Source organism: Cervus elaphus, chromosome 5, assembly GCF_910594005.1.
Source record: "Cervus elaphus chromosome 5, mCerEla1.1, whole genome shotgun sequence".
NCBI classification, from domain to species: domain Eukaryota; kingdom Metazoa; phylum Chordata; class Mammalia; order Artiodactyla; family Cervidae; genus Cervus; species Cervus elaphus.
In genome coordinates, this window is record NC_057819.1 from 36,050,260 (window position 1) to 36,065,979 (window position 15,720).

Consider the following 15,720-nt stretch of genomic DNA (forward strand, 5'->3'; position numbering starts at 1 on the left):
CATTTTTTCCTAATTTTCATTTTCATACTTTTCAGGAGGTTTATGAGGTCAGAGTATTTTCAGAAATAGGATGTTATTTGCCATTTTTTTTGTCATGTTGAACTGATGATGCAAAAGTTATGGTGGACAAAACTACTGGTGCTTTAGCATGAATCAAAGGCAGTGATTTCCAAACTATAGCAGTAATCTCTTGTCTTGTTCACTGCCACACATTCGCAATAACAACAGATGCCAGTATACTTTACCGTGTCTTTGATTAAGCAGTAAAAATTACTTTTATCAAATCTTGACCCTTGAGTAAACTTTTAAATATTCACTTATTAAAGTAAGTACACATAATGTACTTCTGCCGCATATCAGAGTACACTGATGTTTTGAGGAAAATCACCGTGTGAGTTCCAAGCTGAATTGTTTGCACTTTTCAAGGAACACCGGTTTTGCTTGAAAGAGCAACTAGAGACAAACTATGGTTTTGTGCTTTCATGTGAAAATTAGAATTTTGAAAAATTTTAGTCTGCCGCTGTGAGCTTGATGACTTCTGATGAGACTACCAGTGATATTAACAATATGAGTTTTTAAATATTTAATAATGAAATTTGTCTGTTTGGGAAAAGTATGCATGTTTCAATGAACCCATATTTTCCAAATGATCAATTCATGATGTCTGTAAAAGATTTATTCAAAGTGCAAAGGCAATCAATAAATTTTAATGTATCAGAATGTGAAAGTTCAGGGATATAATTTCAGATTCCACATTGCAAGTATTCTCTAAGAAATTACCACTTGTGGAAATTTGGTGTAGTGTCAAAGAATATCCAATATTATCTGAAAAAGCAGTTGAAATAGTTCTCCCTTTTCTATTTGTATGAGGCTAGATTTTCTTCAGATTCTTGAGTAACAAGATTAAATGCAGAAACAACTATGAGAATTCACTTGTTTTCTATTACACTGAATATTTAAGAGATTTGCCAAGATAAAAACAATGCCAATGTTTCTTATTAATTTGTTTTAGAAAGTAATAATTATTTAATATTTTAAGTAAAAATTAAAGTTTTATATTTTCATTAAAATGTAGTTTTTTTGCATCATATTTTCAGTAAATCTTAGACATTTGGTTTTGTCAACATGTAATGAGTTTTATTTAAAAATAAATTTTAAAATATTGCTCAATTCAAATTTTAAATTCAGTAAAATTTTATAGATATAATACAAAAAAATTTCCCACTTTGGTGTCCTCAATAATTTTTTAGTGTGTAAAGGATTCCTTAGATCAAAAAATTTTTACAACTGTTGATCTAGGGAAGCCTTTTAATGGTTATTTTAAGTAGCTACCTTCATATTGTATATTCTGCAATATAGGACTTGTTCCAGAAGAAACAGAAGAAAATATTGAAGGAGAAATGAGCACTGAAGATTGCAAATTACAAGACTTGCCTCCATGTTGGGGATTGGATATAGTTTGTGGTAAAGGAACAGATTTCAACTATGGGCCATGGGCTGATAGGCAGAGGTACTTGATTAAATTATATTTCTACTAAGTCAAATGTATTGGGAAAATGCTATAATTTTTATTAAAAACTAGCTCAGTGTTTTTATAAGCTATTTTATTATGACAGGGTAAGATATCACTGAACATTTTAATCCAAATAATTTGTAGAACAATTGATATAGTCAAGTTTGCTCTAAAGGAGGAGCTAATTCATTAGAAAAGTGGTGAATGAGCAGTGTATTGGTTCATTGGCTTTTTCTTTTGTATTTAATCAGTGAATATGCCAGGGATTGTTGGGATTATGGAGATTCAGAGCTAAAAGTTGAGTTTAGGGAAAAAGAAACGAAAGAGTTTTATTAAGATGAAGAGCTTAGAAAAGCACTGTGTTAGTTGACTAAGGCTGCCATAACAAAGTACCAGCGACTTTGTGGCTTAAACAGCAGAAATTTCTCATAGTTCTGATGGTTAGAATTCTAAGACCAAGGTGTTGGCAGGATTGGTTCCTTCTGAGGGCCATGAGGGAAGGATGTGTTCAAGGCCTGTCTCCTTGGGCTGTAGATGGTCATTCTGTATATTCACATGATCTTCCCTCTTAATATGTTTTATAGGTCTCTGTGTCCAGATTTCCTCTTCTTAGAAGAACGCCAGACATACTGGGCTAGGGTCCACCCTATTGATCTCTTTTTAACTTAATTCTCTAAAGACTGTCTAACTATAGCTAATTCTGAGGTACTGAAGATTTAGTTCAGTTCAGTCACTCAGTCGTGTCCGACTCTCTGCGACCCCATGAACCACAGCATGCCAGGCCTCCCTGTCCATCACCAACTCCCGGAGTTTACTCAAATTTATGTCCATCAAGTTGGTGATGCCATTCAGCCATCTCATCCTCTGTCATCCCCTTCTCCTCCTGCCCCCAATCCCTCCCAGCATCAGAAATCTTTTCCAATGAGTCAACTCTTCGCATCAGGTGGCCAAAGTATTGGAGTTTCAGCTTCAGCATCAGTCTTCCAAAGAACACCTGGGACTGATCTCCTTTAGGATGGACTGGTTGGATCTCCTTGCAGTCCAAGGGACTCTCAAGAGTCTTCTCCAACACCACAGTTCAAAAGCATCAGTTTTTCGGCACTCAGCCTTCTTCACAGTCCAACTCTCACATCCATACATGACCACTGGAAAAACCATAGCCTTGACTAGACGGACCTTTGTTGGCAAAGTAATGTCTCTGCTTTTTAATATGCTATCTAGGTTGGTCATAACTTTCCTTCCAAGGAGTAAGCATCTTTTAATTTCATGGCTGCAGTCACCATCTGCAGTGATTTTGGAGCCCCAAAAAATAAAGTCTGACACTGTGTCCCCATCTATTTCCCATGAAGTGAAGGGACCAGATGCCATGATCTTAGTTTTCTGAATGTTGAGATTATGCTAACTTTTTCACTCTCCTCTTTCACTTTCATCAAGAGGCTTTTTAGTTCCTCTTCACTTTCTGCCATAAGGGTGGTGTCATCTGCATATCTGAGGTTATTGATATTTCTCCCGGCAATCTTGATTCCAGCTTGTGCTTCTTCCAGCCCAGCGTTTCTCATGATGTACTCTGCATATAAGTTAAATAGGCAGGGTGACAATATATAGCCTTGACGTACTCCTTTTCCTATTTGGAACCAGTCTGTTGTCCCATGTCCAGTTCTAACTGTTGCTTCCTGACCTGCATATAGGTTTTTCAAGAGGTGTGTCAGGTGGTCTGGTATTCCCATCTCTTTCAGAATTTTCCACAGTTTATTGTGATCCACACAGTCAAAGGCTTTGGCATAGTCAATAAAGCACAAATAGATGTTTTACTGGAGATTTCTTGCTTTTTCGATGATCCAACGGATGTTGGCAATTTGATCTCTGGTTCCTCTGAAGATGGGACATATGAATTTTAAGGGGACGCAGTTTAGCTCATAACAGGTTCATAACTCATATGGAAGAGGAGAGAATTGGAAAATGCTTTTTGGTTGTGGTAATATGTGAGTTGAGTTTTGAAAAATAAGTAAGAATTAGCCAGTAAAAGAAGGAAGGAAGGAATAATCAAAGCAAGGGAGGAGTCCTTCAAATGCCTAATGAAGTGTAGAATTGTCTTAATAAACTCTATAGGTTGTTAAGAGATTTGTAGGTAGTTAAGAAATTCGTAGATTTTATACTGGAGGTAATGGGTAGTCCCTGAAAGGTAAAAAGGGTTTTTTTATTTCTTAGTTATTCTATTGATTTTGAAGGAATTTTCTTATCTTTAATATATTATGAACATCTATATTTACTGAAGAATTTTAAACATAGGAGGTGTCATTTACCACTATTTAAGAGAGAACATCTAAATTTTTATGTAAATATACATTGGTTAAAGCTAGTTTAGTTTTTCTTAAACTAGCTTGAATGGAAAATACAAGCTTTAAAAAAGCAAACAAAAAAAGAAAATACAAGCTAAACAGTTGCAGAGGCAGATATGAGAGTGCTGATACTGACTTGATATACTGACTCCTTATTATTTTAAAAAGTTATTTCTGCCCAGCATTATTAGAATTACATACTTTGTCAAGTACTACATTCTTTTAACCTTGGTATCTCTAGTATATAGGCATACCTGTTCCATTAAGTAGCTATTTAAATAACAGTTGAATGGTAAATGTGTAATTAAGTATATTAGTTGAAAACTTGCAATATACTAATATAATACTTAAGTTCTGGGTTAGATCTGTAGAGTTGAAGTAAACAGCTTAAAATTTCAGGTTAGGAAACATATTTTTCAAATTATTGGATTTAAATTTTCCTTTGATGATAAAATTTTTCATACACTAAACCATGCTGCTTTTTCTGTGGAATAATTGAAAGTGAGGAGCTCTGCATTCCATTCAGTAACAGTTATATTTGAAAGGAAAAAATTAAAGCAATGCTTTAACACAGACACATAAAATATTTTTGCACTTTAGCATTTGAATAAAGTACAATTCTTCTTAAGTTGTGTTTAATTTTAATGCTTTAAGAAAAAGTATTAGGCTATATTTACATGAAAATCCAAGCCAAAATTCCTTTAGTATATAGTCATAGAGAAATGATACTGAAGATCATGTAAAAAAAACAGTTGTCTTTACCAACTCCATTCAGTTAGTCCTGCCACTGCTAGGCGAGAACAGCAATATATTTCTTAACCCGAACTTAACAAAAGCATTCAGATTTATTAAAAAGAAAGAAGAAAAATTTATCATTTGAGTTTAGTTTCCTTTTGTGAGTAGCAATAGTACTTATCTCCTCCCTTACATACTCAAATTGTGCATTTCCTTTTCTGTAGCCATTTCCTTTACTCCTTCCCCATATTGAGTTTCTAAACAAATATGAACTGTTATCAGAAATGTTAATTAGGTCAGTTTTTTTAAACATTTATCTGTTAGTGTAAAAAAGGTAGGAGATCTCACCTGTTTTATTATTGGATAGTTTACTCAGCATGGTGAGTTGTTTTTTTTTTTTTTAATATTTAATTATTTGGCTGCATTGGGTCTTAATTATGGGTAATGCGCTCAGTTCCTCTGGAGCACGTGGGGTCTTTGATCCCCAACCAGGGATCGAACCTGTGTCCCCTGCATTACAAGGTGGATTCTTAACCATTGGACCACTAGAGAAGTTTTTAACCTCTGATTTGTCATGACCTTATTTAGCTTATAGATTTTTTATGTCTATCACCTTTACATGATTTTCTCAATCTTTAAGATATTCAGCTTTTCTTTTTAAGTGTTTTCATGACAGTTGAAATCCAAACTTTATAAATTTGTACTTACTCCTTAATGATAAACTATAATAATGCTAATATTCCTGACATTTTCTGGCCTTTTATTGCTTTCACTTAAGTGCTTTCAGGGCTTTCCAGGTGGTGCTAGTGGTAAAGAATCAGCCTGCCAGTGCAGGAGACACTAGAGACACGGGTTTGGTCTCTGGGTTGGGAATATCCCCTGGAGGAGGACATAGCAACCCACTCTAGTATTCTTGCCTGGAGAATTCCATGAAAGAAGAGCCTTGCAGGTTTCAGTCCATGGGGTTGCAGAGATTCAGACATGACTGAAGCAACTTAGCACTTAAGTGCTTTCATTTATAGTTTCACAACTCAGTGAGAAACACAAGGACAAGTGTGGTGAACTGGTTATACCTGTGAAAGAATGGAGATGCAGAGAGGTTCAGTGATTTGGGCAAGATAATGAAGCTGTACCATCTGGAGCCAAGATTCAAAACAACCCTTCAAGTCTACTGCTCTTTTCATTGTATCCTGCTGCCCATTTTTTAGTCCCTGATCATCTAATGATCAGATGGAATCTTTGTCTTTAATATCTTAGTTATATATATTTGTGTGTCTTCACCAAAACATTTATAAATTTAATTTTCTTTTCATGTTGTTAATGATAGCAGTTTAAAGTCTAAAATCAGTCAGTTTGCAAATTTGGTTCTGTTCATCTAATTTTTCTCTGTTCATTCCAAGCAGCATTTCCAGTTACTCATGACTCCTTCCTCATCTTTTCCTTTTAAAAGTCACAAACTGATGCTTTTTCTGAATGTATGAGTAACATGCTAATTTTTTAATTACATAGAAAAGTCTGAATTGAAAATTTCTTGGTTTCTTTCATCTTTTGTCAGATAAGGGGAGGCAAATACATTCAAGCTCTGACTTCCAAATACTTGCATCTTTTTACACACCTGTTACTCTTTAGACTCTTATTGTTATAATATTGATTAAAAATGATTATAAAAATAATAGAATAACATTTCTTTCCATGTGCCATGTACTACCAAGTGTTTGATGTGTGTTGTCATTTAATTCTTGGATATATTCTCTGAGACTGGTTATGATAAACCTCATTTACAAGTGAGGAAGCAGGCAAGTATTCTCAGAAAGGTTAAGTAATTATCCAGAAAGGAAAAATGATTCTAATTAAACCATTCCCCTTCAACTCTTTCTTTGCCATTTGGACATTTGATATACTTGTAGAAAGTCTTTATTTTCTCACAGTATTGGGTGAATAGTGTAAACTTGGTCTTACCCACGTCTTATTTTATAGCAGTATATTAAATGCTCAAAGCTCATTGATCTCTGAAAATAGAAAACATTGGAGAAAATAGTCTTTCATTTTACTGAAAGGAAACTATAGTAGGTGTTATTTTGTCACTTATTTTTTTGAAATAAGTGTTTTTAAATAAATTTTTTTTGAAATTTATGTCTAATTGTTAAATGAGATAGCAATGATAATATCAGTATAAAGTTATAATACTGATTTTAGTCTTTTTTATGAGAAGCAATTTTATTTGAATAACTTGTCATTATTCTTTCTTCCTCCTTATTTAGAGATTGTCTGTGGAAGTTCTTCTTCCCTCCTGATTATCAAGTTCTGAAAGTTTCTGAAATTGCACAGCCTGGGAGACCAAGACAGATCCTTGCTTTTGAACTACGAATGAATATTATTGCAGATGCTACAATTGACTTGTTGTTTACCAAAAATAGGGTAATTATTGAAATAGTAGAAAGTAGTGTTTAAAATTTGACCATTATCTTCTAGAGTGTTTTTCTGGTAATTAGTTCCATGCGTGTGTGCTAAGTTGCTTCCAGTTGTGGTTGACTCTTTGGGACCCTATGGACTTCAGCCTGCCAGGCTCCTCTGTCCATGGCATTTTCCAAGCAGGAATATTGGAGTGGGTTGCCCTCCGCCAGGGTATCTTCCCTACCCAGGGATTGAACTCACATCTCCTATGTCTTCTGCATTAGTAGGCAAGTCCTTACCACTAGTGCCACATGGGAAACTCAACTAGTCCTATACTTAGATTCATTTTTCTGAGCTTCGCCTGACCCCTATCCCCAGTATGTATGTTACATCATTTAGTGCCAAATAAGTGGAAAGAATTAATAATAATAGACTTTGATACTGTAGTCTCATTATTCTTCTCCTTTGAATCTAGCCAAATTGTTTTAGTGTATTTTTGGTATAAATTTGAACTTTTGCTCTTAGGAACTTTTAATACCTATTTAATATTGTTGTAGCTCAGTGTCTGACTCTTTGCAGTCCCATGGACTGTAGCCTGCTAGGCTCCTCTGTCCGTGGGATATTCCAGGCAAGAATACTGGAGTGGGTTGCCATTTTTTTCTTCAGGGGATCTTCCTGACTCAAAGCTTGAACTTTGGCAGGCAGAGTCTCTACCACTGAACCACCTGGGAAGCCCTGTTTAATATTGTGTATGTGTGCCATGCTCAGTTGTGTTTGACTTTTTGTGACCCTTTGAACAATAGCCTCCCAGGCTCTTCTGTCCATGGGATTTTTCAGGCAAGAATACTGGAGTGAGTTTCCATTTCCTCCTCCAAGTGATCTTCCTGACCCTACAATTGAATCCATGTCTCCTGTATTGCAGGCAGATTTCTTTTCCTCTGAACCATTGGATTGATGATTGAATTTTGTCTGCATTAATAACTGAAAAGTAAAGATGGAAGAATAATTATAATGTCTCATATGAATTTTTCCTTTTGGTAGGAAACAAATGCTGTACATGTAAATGTCGGAGCTGGTTCATATTTAGAAATTAATATTCCAATGACGGTTGAGGAAAATGGTAAGCTACAAATGAGTGTTTTCCTTTTTAAGTGATTATGGGCATAATTAATATACAAATAATTATTAATCCACTTAGACTAAAATTAATTGAGTTTTTGCTTTCAGTTTTCTGTTATATTTTAATGTGCCCTTAGTAAATGCTATATAATTATTTATGCACCTAGAGAGAAGAGAAAAACTTTTATTCAAGCTATGTCTTATTTGTGCTGTCATTGTGCTTTATACTTTTCTTTTGTAAGATTGTGCATAATTTGCTTAGCATATGTCTTTCCTGTTGGTCTATTGCTCTGTAAAAGCAGGTGCTGTGTATTTCTTTTTACCAGTGTATACCTGGTACCAGACCCAAGACCTGGCACGTGAAACATGGTCCACGGGCAGAAATTGATTCAGGAGCTAATAAGCTTTGTTTTAGGTTATATCTTTAGTAGATTTTTGTCAGAGAGTAAGCTTGTTCTTTGAATAGCATAACTTTAAGAAAGCAGAATAATTCATGTTTAAAATATTAAATCATGCCCTGATAGTTGTAGTTTCATCTGAGGTAAGATAATCTAAGTTCATTATGCATTTGAAGTTTGGGCCCTGATACAGAGTAATCAGTAACATTAAACATTAAATACTTTTTGTTAAATTTATCAAAATGTCAAATAGTCTTCCTAATTTTTATTTGTTTTTCCTATTCTCTTATTTGTAATTGAGAACAATTGAAATTCTGCTTTATTCACTGTTGAGTATGGAGAGTAGCAACTTATCCTTATTTTTAAATTACTATCTAGCAATGTTTCTATCGCTGAGTATAATTAGAGTAATTTTTATATAATTGGCTCTCTTTTCTTGTTTCTGTCACTCATTTTGTTTCTACAATAAGAAGAAAGCAGGCAAAGGGGTTGACTAGATTTATTAGTTTCTATTTAAAAGATAGCAGTTGAGTCTGCCTGCTTAGATAATTAATCAAAAAAATGACTGAAAATGAGATAGTATCTTTCCCCTTTAACTTTAGAGCTATTACAATGAAGAACTAAACCTTATCTTAGTTACTTTTAAAAGAATAATCATACTCAGTCTTAAAGCAGATATTGAGATTCTCTAGGATTCAGAGTAGTCAGTTGGAAAGAAGCATCTTTTAGGATAGCCTTAATTACTGACATATAGGTAATTCTGTAGGGGAAAAGACAATTGAGTATTGCATAAAATTGAGAATAGTTCAGTTAAGGGAGTGCTTTTGCCTTTTTTAAACTGATGATGCAAATAGGATAATATCTGTACATATTTTTTAGGGGTACAGTTATTGGTGCACAGGGGTAAAGGGGCCATCTGAGGACTGAAGCATCAACATCTTGACCTATCATGAATTCATGGGAAGTGCCACAGAACAGTGACTGTGGAACCACATGAGCTAAAGGTCTAAGGAAAACCCAGTCAGGTTCTTGGTAAAGTTGTTGTTTAGTTGCTTAGTCATGTCCAGCTCTCTTGTGACCCCATGGACTGTAGCCTGCCAGGTTCCTCTGTCCATGGAATTTCCCAGGCAAGAATACTGGTGTGAGTTGCCATTTCCTTCTCCAGAGGATCTTTCTGACCCAGGGATCGAACCCACATCTCCTGCATTGACAGGAGGATTCTTTACCACTGAGTCCCAGGAAGGCTGGTAAAGGTTAGATGGCTTTTAAGATGAGTATCTTCAGAGGGAAAAATAGGCTGAAGTCTTAGATAATAACAAAATATAACTCAAAAACATTTACAACTTGCCCGAGAGATTCAGGTGTTTGGGGGAAAAATTGCCCAGAGCAGGATGCATGTTGAATTGACCGTATAATAATGATCATAGTGTTAGTGTTCATAGGAGGACAGTCCATCAAGAAAAGAAGTGAAATCCTCTGAACTTTTCTGCATTTATTCAGAACAGGGCTGTGTTGTTTGATAACTGTCATTATGTAAGGAATAGCTGTTCTTCAGAAACTGTCACTATATAATGAGTAGTTGAAAATGATGAATATATGTACCCTTGAGTTAATGGGGAAAAATAAGACATGGGAGCAGTCTTAAATACTTGCTTATTAATCATTTAGAAAATAGACTTTTAGTTTTGCATTAGAAAGCAAAATCAGGATAGATATTATATGAAAATGGAACTTTTTTCCATCAGAGCTGTCCAAAATGAGAAAGGTTATGGATTAGATAGCATAATCCACATTATTGGAGGTGTATTTAAATAGTAACTAATCACCAATTTTCAGGAATTCCTTCTTTGGGTGGTGGGGGAATTTGTTTCCAGTTTCTGAAAATTTTAGTTATCTATTTTTTTAGGTTCTTATTTTTTATGTTTTCACCTATTTTAGGTTATACCCCTGCAATTAAAGGACAACTCTTACATGTTGATGCCACTACCAGCATGCAATACCGGACTCTTTTAGAAGCAGAAATGTTGGCAGTAAGTCTAACGTATATGATGCTATGCGTGTACCCATAAAATACAAATTTGGGTTTTTTTTTAATATAAAATTTTAATGGTCAAATCATCAAATAATCTGTCTTCTTATTCCAGAACCACCAGGTGCTCTTGCCCATATTTTTGGGAAGAAGAGTAGATTCTCAATGCTTTGGATTCTCTTTGGCCTCTCCCTATTGCTCTTCTTTTAGGGGAAATGACTATAAGGCAGCAATACATGGGTTTTTGGCCTTTAAAAATTTGAGAAGTTGTTAGAAAATTTTTTGAAAACTTCATTGTATGGCTAGACTCTCTCCTGTGCTGTAAATAATTAGATAAATTTTTACTGTATGTTTCCTGGCCCCGTCAGATTCTTTCTCAACCTTAATAATTCACTGTCCTTTTTACTTGATGAATAATGTACAAGGAAGAAAATCTTATTGATACCCTAAATTGCACCATATTAGAAACAGAATTAATGTGGAAACACTTATGATTAAAAATTGCAGGCTGGGAACTCATTAATCAAGCTGATTGTTATTTTTTCTCAGGGATAACAATAATAACCAAATTTACTGTGTGGAATAGCTAATATTCAGAGAGGATTGCTTTATATTAGATGGTATCATTAGGTCCTTAATTGCTTATCTAAACAAGCATATTTACACGATATATGTAAATTAAGAGGAAAATTTTATAGTTATCTAAAAATATATTGAATACTATAAATATGTGTTAAACTGACATATTTAGCATTTTAATGAATTCCTGAGCTATTGCTGATAAATGGTACTGTGCAATAATGCTATTCCTGGTCAGGCAGCTCTTGCCTTTGGAGAATTGCCAAGCCTTGGCAGGTGAAATATATCACAAAGCACCAGGTCAGATTTATAACTACTGTGCTGTCAAATGAGAAGCCAGGAGGCACTGGTGGCCAAACTCCTATGTGACGGGATGCGTTGCACATTACCCTCCTTGACCCTGAGCCTCTCACTCAACAGATTAAGTTTAAAGAAGAATTAATGAGGTTACTCTTTGTTTAGCTACAGTATCAAAACTGTAGCCTGACTTGTTCTTAAACTTTTTTGGCCACATCATGGCTTAGTATTTCATGAGCTGGATGTAACCATGGGTACTGACCTTTAGCTACAGCAATTTGAAAATCTATAAAGGACCCTCTGTTCAACTCAGTAGGAAAATAAGTTTTAATTACCAGTTTGTGTGAGTTCATTTCTAATGCTGTTCATGCAATGTCACGTTTTAACGTCTAACATTTTGCTTAACATTTGGTTTGCAGTTTCACATCAATGCCAGCTACCCCCGAATATGGAACATGCCACAGACATGGCAGTGTGAATTAGAGGTTTATAAAGCCACCTACCACTTCATCTTTGCACAGAAGAATTTCTTCACAGGTAATTTTCTAATAAATAAAAACACAGTGAGATTTATCAGAGTGAATTTGTTTATATTAAGTTTTGCTTTTAGATTCAACATAGGGACTTAATGACACAATTCATACTTTTTTATTTTTATACTTCTTTTGGGGCTGAGATTATTAGAGGAAAAATTTAAATATATATGTTCTGTGCTGTCTTTTAATGCATAGAAGGAAACTGTGAATCCAAAATTGACCTTGGAAGGAAGTGCAAGAATTCATTTTTGTGTCACTCTAATGGGGGGTTAGATGGGGAAAATGAATTGGTTTTTTCCTGTTTATGAATTAGGCATCATAGTGGATTTACTATTTTGTTTTAATTATTGTAATCCACAGACAATGTATTCACATAGTCAAATATGTTTTTGTATTCAGAGCCCCTACTTAACTCCTTTCTGTTGATGTGTATAATTGAATTGATACTATCGTTAGTTGGAAAAATTCTTTTATTACTTGCAGCATGTTATGATAGCTACTTATTACATTTTATAAGTATGGGAATGTGTAGTCTTAGTCTCTGAATAACATAAATGTTTAATCACTATAGTAATTTAAATTGTTACTTAAAAATAAGCATCTTTTTAACTTTTTTGTAAGAAGTTTAACCAAACAGAATCAGTCTGCTTTTCCAGGATCAGTGGCTACCCTAGAGTTTCTGATATTTGTTTGACTGATTGCTACATTTATCCATTTGTTTGTCCACCCACCAGTTGTTTATTTGTGGGTATAGCAGTGATTAAGATATGCATAGGTAGTTCTGTCGTGACATTATTTACTAGTAATATGATGTAGGCCAAATTGTCTAATTGTTTAAGCTTCAGTTCCTTATCTATGAAATAGAGACGAGTTACATGATTCTTCTCCAGGATTCAGGTTTCAAGGTCTCAGTAATAGAAACTTTGACAGAGTCCTGGAAGGTTAAACTTTTGTCAGTGAAGCTGGACAATGAATACTTAATTCAGGTTTATGAAAAAAAAATAATACCTAAAACTTTGTGTGTATTAGTGTCTATTTCTCTTTTAAGCAGTTTCACATATTAAATCATTAAACCCCTATAACTCTCTGAGGAAAATTTTATTATCATTATTTTACAGAAGAGGGTAGTCAGTTACAGAGTGGTTAAGCAATTTGTCCAGGTTTAGGTTGACTAGGTCAAGTTAGGATTCCAACCCAATAGTCTGGCCCAAGAATCTGTTTTTATATAAATATCTTCTTTTCCTTCTCACTTAATATTTTGTCATTTCTAACTTGGCTAATCTTTTAAAGTAGATTCTAGTTTCTTTATTTTTAGATTTTTTAGATTATAAATTATTTAATTTATTTAAACTTAAAGAAAAAACCCAACATTTTCAAGCATGTTATACTTTACATTGTGTTTCCTCCAGATTTCATAATCTCAGACTTTAGTAATGCTAAGAATAGTTAGAAGTATAAATTTCTCAAGATTTAAAGTTTATTTTGTAGTAGTGCTTACATTTAGACTGAATATTTTATTAGTTAAACAAGTACTTATTTCTTAAATTATAATTGTGTGTTTCTTAAATCATTTTCTTTCTCTAACTCTAGTCTTTATGCTTCTACCTGTTGAAATTCGCTTTTTGAGTTATTTTTTTCTAAAATTGATTTGGAGAAATTTTTAAAATGTAGAAAGGTACAAAGCTTAAGTTCTCATTTCCCAGATTTAACAACTGTAATATTTAGATATATTACTTCTGAAATCTTTCTGCTGCTGTGTGCATGCTCAGTAGTGTCTTACTCTTTGCGACCCCATTGACTAGTAACCCACCAAGCAACTCTGTTGATGGGATTTTCCAGGCAAGAGCCCTGGAGTGGGTTGCCATTTCTTCCTCGAGGGGATCTTTCCAACCCAGGGATTGAACCTGCATCACCTGCATTGGCAGGAGGATTCTTTGCCACTGTACCACCTAGGAGACCCCCAGAAATCTTTCTAGAATCCTTTAAAAACTTTTTCATTCTTTAAAAAAGACACTGTCAGAGTAATATTAGTCTAATCTTGGAGAAAACATACTTGGTCATAGTGTTTGAATTGCTTTTCTCTTTTCTCAGTTTTACATTTCTTTATTGACAGATTTTTGCAGAAAATAAACTATCTATTTGTATGTCTCAAGAACCATTCTCACATTAGTTATTAGTGAGATAAAATTGTTCATAAGCGATTTCAGTGTGAGACAAAGATCACTTCATGATAAAAACAATGTAGAGCTGCTTCAGGAATGAAAGATACAAAACAAAGGCAGAAGTAAAGTCTTTACTGGCAATAGTGAAATTGACTTATGTTTACTCTAAGAGAAGAACAGGACATTATAACAGTCCCAGTACCACTTGATGGATATTTTATAGGGTGTAACTTTCCTGGTAGCTCAGCTGGTAAAGTATCCACCTGAAATGGAGGAGACCCCAGTTTGATTCCTGGGTTGGGAAGATCTTGCTGGAGAAGGGATAGGCTACCCACTCCAGTATTCTTGGGCTTCTCTGGTGACTCAGCTGGTAAAAAATCCACCTTCAGTGTGGGAGACCTGGGTTCAATCCCTGGGTTTGGAAGATCCCCGGAGAAGAGAATGGCTGTCTACTCCAGTATTCTGGCCTGGAAAATTCCATGAACTATATACAGTCTGAGGGGTCGCAAAGAGTTGGACACGACTGAGTGACTTTTGCTGGCCTAATACTTAAGTATAAAGTAAGTTGTAAATGAGTTTTTTCCCCAGACTAACATTTAGATTACCAACTTCACAAATTTTTTTTTTTCAATTCCCAATATTTGTTGAGACATGTTTTATAGTTTGGTCCATTACCATTGAAAAAAATTCCATGTATATTTGAAATGAATGCAGTTAACAAATTGCCTATTAGTTCATGTTTGGCTGAATTTTTCAAATATTTGGTATATTTACTGATTTTTAGTATGCTTGACTTATCAATAATTAAGCATCAAGCATCAAAAAGCTTCCTTTTTCTGGTAAATTTATTTGGTAAAACCAGTTGGTCATATGAACATTTTTTGGTTTAAAGAGACATACATATCGGAAATAGCTTTTGAGGTTCCTAGTAAAAATATTTTGTTACCATAATTTTTAATATTTATCAGGGAAGATGTTGTGTAAGCTGGTGGGGAAACTGTACTGCAGAATATATTGAAATTGTAGATAAGATACTTGAAAAATTTGTAAGACATTAAAATAGAAATTGACTAGTAACTATAAAATTACATTGGTTTCCTTAGATTAGTAGATTATTTGAATTTGTGTTTATTTCACTAGCATTTATATTTCAGCCTTTTAAGTAGTAATATCAAGTAAATAAGTGGTTACTATAAGCTGAGAGTCTCTTATGAATAATGATTCAAAACAAATACAAACCATGATCTCAACCTGCAGAAAATTAGGAGGGTATCGGGAGAGGGAGCTCTGAAGCCTGAGCCCACCTTCGGGCAAGTGAATCTTGGCTGTAGGCGCCCCCCTGGGCGTGGAGGGCTGTGTGTCGTTCCTGTTGGTCAAGGAGAAGGCGGGCTGGGGTCTCAAAGCCAGGGGCAAAGGGGACTTAGCTGCGGCATCTGTCACCCCCATCCTCCTGGCCTCCCTCAGTTCCCCACACTTATGTCTTTCCTTCCTCTCACTCTGTCTGACTCTGTCCCTTCCCTATAGCCCAGCCTGCATCCATCCCCATGACCTATTTGCACCCTCCCACTGCTCCCCTGACCGTGGCCCTCCCCCTGCACCACCCCCTCTTTTACATGTGT

At 34.9% G+C, this 15,720-nt stretch overlaps 1 protein-coding gene across 9 annotated transcripts in view; it reads left to right on the forward strand.

The window, feature by feature from the left end:
• Positions 1 to 15,720, forward strand: part of KIAA1109 (KIAA1109 ortholog) — a 196,559-nt gene that overhangs the window by 37,706 nt on the left and 143,133 nt on the right. For all 9 annotated transcript variants that reach the window (XM_043902345.1, XM_043902336.1, XM_043902343.1 and 6 more), the window contains 5 exons: positions 1,360 to 1,510; positions 6,849 to 7,005; positions 8,023 to 8,101; positions 10,437 to 10,528; positions 11,823 to 11,940. In XM_043902345.1, the coding sequence (XP_043758280.1) occupies positions 1,360 to 1,510; positions 6,849 to 7,005; positions 8,023 to 8,101; positions 10,437 to 10,528; positions 11,823 to 11,940 (597 nt within the window). The remainder of the gene's footprint in view (positions 1 to 1,359; positions 1,511 to 6,848; positions 7,006 to 8,022; positions 8,102 to 10,436; positions 10,529 to 11,822; positions 11,941 to 15,720) is intronic.